The sequence below is a fragment of the Chanodichthys erythropterus genome, chromosome 5, assembly GCF_024489055.1.
Source record: "Chanodichthys erythropterus isolate Z2021 chromosome 5, ASM2448905v1, whole genome shotgun sequence".
NCBI lineage: Eukaryota > Metazoa > Chordata > Actinopteri > Cypriniformes > Xenocyprididae > Chanodichthys > Chanodichthys erythropterus.
Window position 1 is genome coordinate 33,152,600 of NC_090225.1, and position 14,151 is coordinate 33,166,750.

Genomic DNA, 14,151 nt, shown 5'->3' on the forward strand with positions numbered 1-14,151 from the left:
GAATCTCTGAAACAACAGGGCTTGTGAGTTGTTCCCGGTCAGCAGTGGTGAGAATTTACCACCAGTGGTTTGAGGAGGGACAAACCGGCGACAGGGTGTTGGGCGCCCAAGGCTCAACGATGCAAGAGGGCAACGAAGGCTACCCTGTCTGGTCCAATCTAACAGAAGATCTACAGTGGCACATGTCACACAAAATTTTAATGATGGGAGGAATGTGTCATAACACAGTACACTCTGCTGCGTATGCTGTGCAGCTGCCAATCAATCAGAGTGCCTATGATGACCCCTGTCCACCGTCAAAAGCACCTACAATGGGCACACAAATGTCGAACTGGACCTGCAGTGGAAGAAGGACGCTTGGTCTGATGAATCCCATTTTCTTTTACATCACGTAGATGGCTGTGTACGTGTGCACCATTCTGCTGGGGAACCCTGGATACGGCCATTCATGAGGATTTAAATTTGACACGTGCCACCTACCTAAACACGACAACGGTGTTCCCCGGTGGAAGCTGCTTCTTTTAGCAGGATAATGCATCCTGCCATACTGTTCACATTGCCACATTGTTCAGGAATTGTTTGAGGAAAATTATGAAGAGTTCAAGGTAGAGGTCTGCGGGGGACTGTTTTTTTTTTCTAGGTTCTATTCCGCACCCATTTGCCCCCGCTTAAAATTCAGTCTGTGTTCACTCACTATCTGCTTAGAATAATTTTCTTCCCGACCTGACTGATCCCTCTAAATTTAGATCTTGTTTCCAGAATCTCACATTTAAAGGGTCATGAAACCCCAGAATAAATTTTTTTGAGCTGTGAACATATGTATAGGCTGCACATCATTGAAAACACTGAAGGTACTCATTAATTGTATTTATAATTTGAAATTAGTTATTTTTGCATTTTTCAGAGCGATTTCTGTCTTCCGGTTTGAAAAGCTGAGTCGGAGCAACGTCACAAAATCTGACGTCATCGTGTACTACCGCCAAGATCCGGAGTGCTGGTTGGCTCCAAGTATGGGCTGGTCGAACATGGTGACATCAACAGTTTCTACATTTATTCATGAGAAAAAGAACATTCAATCCAATCACTGCGCTGTAGTATGCATAAGATTATAACTGTGGTATTATGAGGAAGTATCACTTCTCTCGCCTCTGTCTCTGTTGTCATTCAGAGACATGGGTCGTATAGTTGTGTTCATTTCCTCAGTGCTACAACAACGTGTTTCCCTGCGACGCGATCAGAGCAGAAGTTTGGGTGCATGTGGTTTGTTTTGCTGTAATCTACCACCACAAATGGAAAATATGTTTGCATAAGAACGCATTACATTACTGTTCATTCACCTCGAGCCGTATGTAGGCTATGTTTCCCCCAGCACAGCAAGCATGAGTGTTGTTTACATTTTGCCCGCGATGCGGTCAGAACTGAAGTTTGAATACGAACACATGAAAAATAAGATTGTTATGATATGCATGCACGTGGAGCGCGCATATGATCGGTTTCAGCGCAGAGCTCCGCGATGAGTTTAACAACACTAGCCACGTGGATTATAGAGCATAAAGTATCCGTGTTTTTATAGACGTATTTCACACATTCTCCTGCACCAAAGATGAACCAGCACAGTGTATGCACACATATTTCATCAAGTCTTCTTCAAATTAAATACATGTGCACAATGGACACTGATATGTGTATCTGAACGCGATGACAAGATTATTCTGATGAACAAAAGATTTAGAGAATGGACAAAATTAAAGGATATCTTTATTCTTTCTCTGTTAAACTGTGTCGTTTATCATGAGACTGTAGTGCTTGTAAATGTAATGAAAGTATTCTTAGCTCTTTTAAATATTCTTTCGCTATTCTCTTCATTGGTTGGCTCCTACACTCCCACTTTTCCAGAGCTTTACACGCCCATTTTTTCAGAGATCATTCCAGCCCAGATATGTGAACGACCAGGCTAAAACAGGGGGGTTTCATGACCCTTTAAATTTCCCCTAAAGAAAGACTGAGAGAATGATTGGGGACAACAAATATAAAATATTGGCTATATAAGAACTGTATTTGTTATTTGTCTTATCATGATACTGTTAACACAGTAAAAAAAAAGTCACATAGAAAAATAGGCTAAATTAAATAAGACATCTGTCACTCAAAATTATAAGCCAAAAATATGAATAAACAAGCTGTTGGCTAGCTATAATGCAAAATTAAATCTTTTTTTTTAACATCCATGCAAGAACAGAATGTCTGACAACAGTTCCTGTACCGAACGTCTCTCCTCCAAAATCTGACCACAAAGGCTGAATGTTTTCTCTGATGATGCACTCGATCTTGCCAGGTTGCTCAGGGCAGGGAACTGAATGCCACCACTGCAGAAAGTTTTGTTCATTACAAGTTCAAGCGCAGAAACGCTGTTGTCAAAGGATGTCGGGAGAATGCAGACCTTTAGTTCGAGGTATTGCCCTGGCCTCCAAATTCCCCAGATCTCAATCCAATTGAGCATCTGTAGGATGGTACCAACAAGTCCGATCCATGGCGGCTCCACCTCACAACCTACAGGACTTGAAGGATCTGCTGCTAAAGTCTTGGTACCAGATACCACAGCACACCTTCAGGGATCTTGTAGAGTCAATGCCTCGGTGGGTCGGCGCTGTTTTGGCAGCACGCGGAGGACAAACTTGGAACATGCTATTGGTCTGTCAAGCAGTCTTCAAGTAAAGTCAATCTGTTTTTATAGTCACAACCAGATAACAGCCAATTTAACCACAAAGTACTGCCATCGTAACCAATTATGTTGCTGAAAAAGTTGCAGTCATTGTTGTCACTTCCAAGCACTCCTCCCTAGTAACCACACAGTGAGATAGACCTCCGCATTATACAGCTGCACAGCATTGTGGTATTCACTACTGTTGAATGAGTAATAGCATCTGAATCGCTATGGAGACGCATCAGATTCCCTGTGAAACTGTTGAGTGATCAGCTGAATACAAATGTGCAAAATTTTAAGTTAGAGCAATCTGTGCCTGAGACACAGCAGACATGTATTATGAGTAAGTGATCTGGTCTCAACGAGCATAATAATATCAGGAGGGTTTCAAACGACAGACGAGCGTGTATATGTGCATGCGCGAGAGAGTACGCTTCACTGTGATTAAAGAGATTGTGCAGAAACCTCTTTTGCACCCCCTGTTCTGTGCATTCATCAGGCACGGCTCGTCTTCCTTTGATGGAAACCTGCAGCCAAAATTTAATGAAACACTTGGAACTTGTTCTTTGGCAGGAGTGATAGGGTTTGTTCTGTCTCTGCAGAAAAAGTCAAAAATAGGAAAGTGAAGAAAATGGAAAAATCATTGGAAGGGTAAGACACCATTTAACAAGGAAGAAAGTATGATTCAAGCGGTTACAATGGCTTCAAATCAGTGTGTGATCCTTAATAATTCTCTCCCATGCTGAAGACATCAATGGACACATACTGCAGGGGAGAGCTGGCAGAACAAAACTAGAAAGTCATGCATATCCAGAGAGCCACAGTTTCCCCTCATGAGCCACTCTTTACTTCTACTGCAATGTGGAGTATTACAGCATACAGTATTTGAAGGTTAGTTGAGCATAATGCTTGCCACGGTGATACGCATTTCAAATCATTGTAAACAAGGAAGAATATAAACATGACTGTCTCTTAACTCAAATGTATCCTCTTTAACATTCAAAAGTTTAACCTAAAAACTTAAAACAGGGCTATTTAATGCAAACAACTCATTTTCATTGATCTTAAAAGAGATGTACTATGTGAACACCCAGTACTGTTAGATCTCCAAATTCCACATTTTTTAGTCAAAGAAACCTAAAGCAGTTTAGTCAACTAAAAATGTTTTCGACATTAATAAGAAAAATCAGCTTATTAGAATGATTTCCGAAGGATCATGTGACCCTGAAGAATGGGAGAAATGGCTGCTGAAAGTTTATCTTTGCCATCATGGGAATACATTTTAAAATATATTTAAAATAGAACACATTTCCTTTCAACTGTAATAACATTTCACTATAGTACTGTTTTTACTAGGGTTTGGGAAACCGTAAGAAATTTTCTGGTTCCGGTTCCGATTCTGGTTCTGCCTAACGATTCCAGTTCAGGTTTAAAATAATTAAAATTAAAATAATTTCATTAAAATAATTAAACAACTAATAAAAATAGTAGAAATAGTTGTTTTTATTATTCTTGTAAAATGAATTTAACAGACTGCTAATCTCATATTCGCTAACACTTTACAATAAGGTTCATTAGTTAACATCAGTTAACTAGGCCTACATTAAAATGTACTAATAATGAACTGCATTTCTACGGCATTTATTAATCTTTGTTAATGTTAATTTCAACATTTACTAATACATTATTAAAATCAAGAGTTGTATTAGTTAACATTAGTTAATGCACTGTGAAGTAAAATGAACAAACTATGAACAACTGTATTTTTATTGACTAACATAAACAAAGATTAACAAATACTGTAACAAATGTATTACTCATGGTTAGTTCATAAATGAACCTTATTGTGAAGTGTTACCACAAATTAAATGAGATGCTTGAACAGACCAAATTTTTTTTAACACTATTTTTGCAAGTTGGATTCATAAAGACTTCATTTGTTTCTGAAAGAATGATTCAGTGATAGACATTTTTAACAGTAATGTGTTGCCACCTAGTGGCGTAACAATGCAATTGATAGTCATTATTTAAAGTCCAGTTACTTTCAGAAGGTAATTTATTATATTCTGATCCATAACATCAGCGTTTCTATCTAAATTTGTGAAGCTGTTTATGTCTAAACATGACAACTCTCTCTAGATCTGCTGCAGCGTGAACGCAGATTTGAATGTCGTTTGAATTTTATTTTTGTCAAAGGTTTAATATACACAGGTGAATCATCATTTGGGAATTAGATCATGTAAGTGATGAAATCGAGAACGCAATCTTTTAAAGATTAATTGTGCAGCATCTCTCTGTCTCTCTCTGCATTGAAATCTGACGAATAGAGTAGCGCGAGGGCTTTTCAGTGCATTCATTGCTACAATATTCACAAGGTGAGATGTCTCTATTAAAAGATATGCTCCTCGCATTTCGCCCACCCATCACACCAGAATTGTTTCAGAACCGAAACGTAGAAATCTTGCATGGTTCCGGTTCTTTTCAAAAAACACTACCGGTTCCGGATGAGGAACGGTTCTCGGTTCCCAACCCTAGTTTTTACTGTATTTTGTGTGTACTGTATTAAGTGCAGCCTTGGTGAGCATAAGAGACTACCATTAAATATATTTCCAACTCCAAACTTTTGAACAGTTGTGTAAAATCTCCAGGAAAGCTTTTTGAAGTCAAGTACAAGAAGATTATCCTGAAAGCTGCTTGACCCAAAAAAGAAAATCAAACCCAGGTCAACTGCCTGGAAGGCAACTATGCTCATCAGTATACAACCAAAGCAGTGGTGTTTTTATTGCAGTGGTGTTTTTATTGGTGTTTTTCGATATTCTATGACCCTCAACAAATTTCCATGACCTAAGCATGGAAAATAGATGAGGGCTTGTAGAAATTATTTAACATAAATTGCTAAAATCCAAGTTCCAACTGAAGTACCAGCCTTTTGAATTAATAATAAATTTAAATGATAATACTTATTAGTTTACAAAATGTCTCCAATGAGACCAAGGAGTCAAGGTTTTGTTGGTTAGCATTGCCCCATTAGATCTTACAGATAGAAGCCTTAACTTCACCGTTTGGCAGCAAATAGAATCTTTCTGCATTCACCGCCATTTAGATGGATCTGTTAAAAATGAATGGATGTGCTGCAAACAAACAACTTTCTTCATGTATTCTATAGACCTCCTTGAACAAGAGAAATATAAACTCAGAAGAGTAATATAATAGCAATAACTATTAAATATTTTAAAGCAAAACTAGAAAAAAAAGTCCATTTTAACTGTACAAGTTGACAAAAAAAAAAAAAAAGTTTCTTCAATGAATACACTCTAAAAAATGCTGGGTTAAAAACAACCCAAGTTGGGTTGAAAATGGACAAACCCAGCAATTGGGTTGTTTTAACCCAGCAGTAGGGTTAAATGTTTGCCCAACCTGCTGGGTAGTTTTATTTAATTCAACTATTGTTTAAAAATTACTCTATTGCTTAATTAAAATTAACCCAAAGTATGTTGGAAATGAACATTTATTAATGTTCAATGAATAATTATTAAACAATAAACATTTATTAAATTGCTTATTAATAAATTTATATTAATAAACTATTAAATTTATATTAATAAAATATTAAAGTTTATTAATAAACATTCATCTTTTGTCTATTATTGTTGTCTCCAATTGCATCTGGTTTTTAATTTCCCAACTATTTTGGGTTCATTTTAAGTTATATAGCCATATAGCAATTTTTAAATAATAGTTGGTTTAAATAAAACTACCCAGCAGGTTGGGCAAACATTTAACCCAACCGCTGGGTTAAAACAACCCAATCACTGGGTTTGTCCATTTTCAACCCAATTTGGTTGTTTTTAACCCAGCATTTTTTAGAGTGTATGACCTTGGGCTACAGGATTACCTACCCTGAATAATGGTGCATTTCCACTGAGTGGAACAACTCGGCTCGGCTTGGTTCGGTTCGGCATGGCTCGCTTGCATTCGGTTTGCCTTTCCTCTGCAGTTTAGTACCGGTTCAAAGTGGGTGGGATTATAGACTGATCATTATAGTTGCACCACCTTTACTGCCAGCTCCTCGGCTACTAACGACTACCACATCCTCTACTGACCATGATACAGCCATTTCTTATTTCAAATTGTGTGCGACGGTCGTTTAAAGCAAGTTTGTTGCCTCGGGTTTGGGGTCTCGTGTTTCAAATCCAATGACGCTGGTAGTGACGATTCTCTCTGACCAGTCAGTGACCTACAGTGTTTACACGTCACATTTAGTACCGGTTCGGCTCACTTGGAACCTCCACTGAGGTGGTACTATTTAAGCGAGCCATACCGTTCCATACAGAGCTGTCCCATGCAGTGGAAAAGTGCCAAAAAGTGAACTGTACAGAGCCGTACCACACAGTGGAAAAGCGGCATAATTAACATCAGTAAAATCTAATTTTTAGCGAACGTTACTCTCGATAGACATTCCTTTTTGTTTATTTGTTCACCAAGGCCAGCTTTGGTAAACAAGCTTTCCCAGGAGGTCTCCCATCCAGGTACTAACCAGGCTCAACCCTGCTTAGCTTCATTCTTCAGCTACAAGGTGATATGGCTGCTGTTAAATGGTTAGGTCACCCAAAAATTCTGTCATTTACCCTCATGCCATTCCACACCCGTAAGACCTTTGTTAATCTTCGGAATTATTATTTTGTGTTTTTTGGCGCACCAAAAATATTCTCGTCGCTTTATAATATTAATATTGAACCACTGTACTCACATGAACCGATTTAAATATGTTTTTAGTACCTTTATGGATCTTGAGAGAGGAAATGTCATTGCTCCCTATGAAGGCCTCACGGAGCCATTGGATTTCAACAAAAATATCTTAAAGTACACATGAAATCAAAATTGACCTTATTTATTTTGTTAGCTCAAATTGCTAGTTTTGTGGTGAACAATTCATACGTGCAAGTCAATCCACACAAAAAAATTGTTTGGCTTCGTAATATTTAATCAAAATCTGAAAATGCTCCTCCCCTCTGCAACGGTGCCCCATCTCTGATGACATCAGTTTGACGGCTTTGGTTGAAAACGCTTAAACCACTACCCTGCTATGAGCGAGAGATGGAGAGGAGGAGCGCTAAAGTAAAACTCTTCCCTCTATTCAATATTCCGTTTCACTTGGAAATACGTCACAACACTGGAGAAAAGTCGTTTGCAAATTCCGGTTCACTCTGACTTTAATTTGTGTTCCGAAGATGAACGAAGGTCTTACGGGTGTAGAACGGCATGAGGGTAAGTAAACAGGGTACCCCCAGGATCCTCCAAATGAAATTCAAGGCTTTTTAAGACCTTTTTAATACCATTTTAAATGAAATTCAATGCCAAGATCGTACCCATTCTGACAGAAGTATGAGGGGAAAATGTCAAATCTGTATAAATTTTGAACCCTAGAAAATAATTAATTCGGCATGTATTTTTATACCTATACTATAAACATTTTATTTACCATAGGCCTAATAAATGTAAACAGCAGTGTCTCTCTCATTGTTACAGAGTGTAATATAATTGTATAGGCTAATACTATGATGTAATTGATGTAATACTACTAATGTAATTGATGTAATACTACTAATATACTAATATAATACTACTAATATAATACTATTAATTTCAATAGTCTGGTGCAACTTCTCACATCCAACAAGGTGCATGGAATAAAAAAATTTAGTAATTTAGGAACAAAACCAGCAACACTCATAGATGCCATGGAGGGGTCAGAAATAAACAAAAAAACTGAAGCTATATATATCAACTTTATTTTGCCAAAAAATAAAAATCTCTCATTGTTATTAGTTTTTAACATTTAGTGGAAGTAGGCTGTTTTCCTTTACTTCATGCTAGCTTAAATAAAATTTAAATCTTGCACTGAACAACACTGTACAGAACAAATACAACCCTTGAATACATTTGTACACTCTTCTGTTTCTTGACATGGTAGCATCGGGCGCGTTTCGGTGATTTAAAACGACGCTCGTGACTTAAAGTCGAGTGCTTTTACTGTAATTTAGGCAAGCGCGCTCATAATAGAAGCGACGCGGTTGAGTGCGCGGCTCATGGTTGCATAGCAACGACAGACGCCACAGGAGCGAAAGCGCATTGGAAAGAAGGAGAATGCCGGCGCGGCCGCGTATGTGACGCGTACTAGAGAATAGGGGTGTACCGGTACACAAAACTCACGGTTCGGTACGTACCTCGGTTTTGAAGTCACGGTTCGGTACAGTTTTCGGTACAGCAGGTGGAGAGAAAACTAAACATAAAATTGCTTTTTTTTATTATTAAACAGAGGTTTACTGAACAAATTGTGTTTTTGTCTTTAAATATATTAAATTAGATTAAAACTAAAAGTTTCTTAAGGATAAAAAAAATTATCTCTGCTAATGCTATAAACTATGTAGGGAGCCCTAACTTGAAAGAAGCCCAAACTATTAGCCTAAATTCAATACCTTTTTATTTTTAGATAAAATAATCAACACTCAAATAACAAATTGTATGCAAACCTGTAAGCTGCACCTAAGGCAGTTTTTGCATTAACTTCTAAATGTTTTTACTCCAATTCGTTGTTGAAATATAATCATTTCTACACAGTGGCTGTTATTTTAACATCAGATTTATTTAAACATACATTAAATAGCCTAATCAGGATATCACTAAAAGATTAAGTAAAATAATGAATATATTGGCTAATACAGTGCCTATATTAGGCGAAAGAGTTCATTTCTCTAGCGAACTAACAAGCTGTGAACACTGAATGGCTTTTCTGAGGTAAATGCATCATGACATATTGTTGAATACGGACGCTTTCATTGATGTCTTTCCACCGTTGAAACACTGAATGAGCGATTACATGAGATATGACCGTTTCAGTAAGTTGTACTGAATCTTGCAACATACCTTCAGATGTTCTTTCATGTTTATTCTGTAACCAGTATTAAGGAGGAAGAGATGAACACATTCACTTGCGCTCCACGCTCGCGCTGCCGGTTGAACTGAGGCGCCTGTACAGTGATCTGTCACCCCACATCAAAGCACGTCAAAATGGCATTTTCTGTTTAAACTTCATGATTTCGTGGACAGAATTTGAAGGATAAAACTTTGTTTCTTATCGAAAGTAACAAAACGCAGAGCTTATTGTGGTTATTGGTGGTGAATATTGGTTGCAATGTAATGCTTCGGTACACACGTGCACCGTACTGAAAGCCCTGTACCGAAACGGTTCGGTACAAATACGTGTACCGTTACACCCCTACTAGAGAATAATAATTATGATAATAATAATAATTTAGCGGCCGGATTATGTTTTATTTTTGAGATCAGTTGCGGGCCGTAAATGGCCCGCGGGCCGGCAGTTTGAGACCACTGGACTAGACTATCACAGAACGCTGACACAATCAGCTACCCAATGATGATTTTCATTCAATCCGAGCACAGATATTGACTCGTATTACTCGTATAATACTCGTACTCGGCAGAAGTGCTTTATCCGTACCGGATACTCGTTTCAGCCGAGTATCCGGCTCATCTCTAATTTACCTCACTTGCCTAGTAACCATAGTAACGGGTGCGCAAGCTTTCGTGCTTACTGCTATGACGTGGAGCGCGAGGTGCACTCAACATTACGCTCCATGAATTTTTAATTAGCCTACACTAGTAACAGTTCATTTTGTTACAGTATGAACTTTATCCTAGGAAAAGTTAAAAATAAATAAATAAATAAGACCTTTGTAACGAAAAAGACTTTGTATACCAAATTCAAGGCTATTAAGGCCTTAATTTTAGATTATCAAATTTAAGACTTTTTCAATGCTTTTAAGACCCCGCGGGTACCCTGGTAATAAATGACAGAATTTTCATTTTTGGGTGAACTAACCCTTTAAGGTATCCTGATCACACCATCGCTTACAATAGTGTCTAGAATACTGTCTGTATGAAAGTGCAACGGTAACTATAGTGACAGTGATTAAAGTAATATCAAAGATTGTGACTTAAAAGTCTTGCTGTGCAGTCTGTAACGGTAAAGTCTTATCACATTTGAAACAACAAAAGTCAAAGTGCAAGTTCATCTGTCAAATTAATTAACAGCAGCTTTAATACCGGAGCATCTGAGTCATGTGCAGACCACAAAACTTGAAAAAAAAAAGAAAGAAAAAAAAAACAGCTCTGGTGGAAGACCGACTAGATCTAAAACCTTCAGATGACACGCAGATTATATACACACTTTTGTAAGTAACCAAAACCACATTCAAAACATTTTTTTTTAAAAAGAGCAGCTCTATCACTATATGACATTATAGAAACCAGTCCGGTTCTGTTTACACAGCAGGACTTACAAATGCGGTTTCCCGATAATGTATGGGTGAGATTTCTTTTATAGAATGCACTTGTCATTGCTGAAATCTCCCATATATAAAAGTAATGATTTAAAAAAATATTTTAGCCAGTAGGTCACTCCCTAGTGTAGAACCCTGGGCTTCAGCCCATGAAAGCCTGTGCGTTAATGCACCCCCATTGGAACCCATGTCTTCTGGACTAAAATTAGCATTTAGCGAGGAAAATACATTATTTTAACACAACTCAGTGGAAGGCTAATGAATTAAAAGCTGTAGAAGTGTGAACATAAAACTACAGAGCAGGTGAGTGGGTCAAGTAGGTAGGATGCAGTTGGGTTGCTGTATCTTACCGACTGAGCAAACACAGAGGGCGGTTCCATCTGATTGGGCACGGCAGGCAGAATTGTGCAGGCAGGGGTTATGCCGCAGGTCGCAGGGGTCATAGTGCTGTTCACAGAGGGGGCCGGTGAAGAAGGGTGGGCAGGTGCAGGAAAACTCCCCTGGGATGTCAGACTCCATGCAACGTGCTCCGTTCAGGCAGGGAGAAGAAGAACATTCCTTCACATCCTCTCCACAGTCCAGGCCTGTCCAGCCATGAGGACACGTACACCTATGAGTCAGGAGAGGAGATTTTAGTTTCCATTGTTTCCTCACCTTCATGTCATTTCAAGCTAGTATGACTTTTACTTCCTTTTTGATAAATATCCTAGTTCATCTTTTCTGTATTACAAAAGTGAATGGTGAACAAGCACACCATGAAAGAATCATAAAAATAATCCATATGAATTGCACGCTGCATTACAATTAAAAAATTTGGAGCAGGTCAGATTTTTTTTCATGTTTTAAATGAAATGTTCACCACAAAGACAATCAAAAATATTTGACCAAAAATATAGTAAAAACTGTAACATGTGAAACATCATTACAATTTAAAAATAATTGTTGTCTATTTGAATAGATTTTAAAATGTAATTTATTCCTGTGATGGCAAAGCTGAATTTTCAGCATCATTACTCCAGTCTTCAGTGTCACATGATCCTTCAGAAATCATTCTAATATGATGATTTGCTGCTCAAGACACATTTCCAAGAAACCATTCTATAATTTAGGGTAAATTTCATTTTCGTTAATTATATTGTTCTAACAATGTTATTGAGAAATATATTTTATCCATCAAGACAAAGCATACTATAATCTCACACCGATATTTTATGCACCCTGTTTGCTTGAAATTGCTTTTGTGACATTGCAGTTTTTGCATTGTGTGCTTTTTGAAATGAGTGGGTCTTGAGTTCAAAATAATAAATATATATATAAAAAAGTCAAGATTATCTATATTACATTTATTTCTACAATCTAAATACCTTAGAAACATAGAATGAGTTTCAATTTAAAGGTGCCCTAGAATCAAAAATTTAATTTACCTTGGCATAGTTGAATAACAAGAGTTCAGTACATGGAAATGACATACAGTAAGTCTCAAACACCATTGTTTCCTCCTTCTTATATAAATCTCATTTGTTTAAAAGACTTCCGAAGAACAGGCGAATCTCGACATAACACCAACTGTTATGTAACAGTCGCGATCATTAATATTTTTTAGGGAGTGCATGATTTAAAGGGGCCGCAGCCTGAATCGGTGCATATTTAATGATGCCCCAAAATAGGCAGTTAAAAAAATTAATTAAAAAAATCTATGGGGTATTTTGAGCTGAAACTTCAGACACATTCAGGGGACACCTTAGACTTATATTACATCTTGTAAAAACTGGTTCTAGGACACCTTTATTTCACATAAGAAAATATTTTATTAATGTCCCATGAAAAAAAACATGTTACTAACCCTGAAAACTAAAAAATGGTTTATACTAAAACCATTTGATCAGCATCATGTGATGCCATTTTGTTCTGTGGTGTATATTTGGAATACATTATGGTAAATATCCTCTTATTTTTTTTTTTTTTTATATTTTATCTCCAATATATTAATTACCCATCAACTATATTGGGTACATTGTTATGGATTGCAATATTTTTATTTTTTTTATAATTTTATTTCAAATAAATATTAAAATGTGAGGTTAACCTGATCAAGAAAGAAAAAACATTTGGTTGGTCAGACAAGGCCTGACATTTAAATTTATGAGGCAAATTGGTGACATTGTCAACTATGTTTTGACTGATATTTTACATGTTAAATGTCTAAACTACTGCTTTTGATATTATGGTAACACTTTCTATGAAGACCACGCTTATAATATCTTTTCTGTATAAACTACAAAAATGCAAATTTGTGAAAACTGTGATGTCAGGTGCGTAATGTTTAATTGAGTCCTTTGATTGATTCATTTGTTTTACCTGCCATCTGCAATTCATTATCGCTCACATTTATGAGAGTGCAGTCTGTCTCTATGTGACGAGAGAATAGGTGACTAAACTGTGCTGCTTTCTATAGGTCTGGTCAGGTGCGTAGTGTTTCTTTACAAAGTAACATCGCCAATACTGGCCTGGCATGCATAATACAGTGTTCTAGTCATTTTCACGGATCTGTGTGAACAGGGATCGTTTTGACAATGTTGTTTTTACGTGAAAAACGCAAAGGAAAAACTTTTCTGTTTTTAGTACATCGTTGTCATGTAAATGTATATTGTAAGTTGAAATGCTTTAGGTTTCATGGAAGACAAATTCATACAGCTTTGGAAGAACATGAGACAGTGTTGACAGATTTTTAATTTTCTGTTGGACTATCTCTTTAAGACACAAGAATAGCATCTTGAAATCCTTTGGAATTCCATTGTGTGAAATTACTGAGGAAAATGATATTGTACTATTAAAATATTCATTCATGTAAAGACCGACTGACAGTCCTGGCACACAGTGACCTTGTAGCATAAAAGCAAATTCCCCCAGGGGCAGACTCCGATTTGGCTTAGCCCTGTGGTGCTTTTCACTAATGAATGTCATACGTCTCTGAAAATCCCTTTTTGTTCATTTTAGACCAGGATTACAATGTGTGCCATGAACTAAACTCTTATAAATTAAACCTTCTACTTAATTTCAGGGCGAAAAAAAAAAAATTATTTA

The 14,151-nt window shown here is 37.1% G+C and overlaps 1 protein-coding gene across 1 annotated transcript in view; it reads right to left on the reverse strand.

The window, feature by feature from the left end:
* eys (eyes shut homolog) overlaps positions 1-14,151 on the reverse strand; it is a 300,156-nt gene that overhangs the window by 181,232 nt on the left and 104,773 nt on the right. Inside the window, exon 20 of the mRNA XM_067386962.1 lies at positions 11,418-11,677. Within this exon, the coding sequence (XP_067243063.1) occupies positions 11,418-11,677 (260 nt within the window). The remainder of the gene's footprint in view (positions 1-11,417; positions 11,678-14,151) is intronic.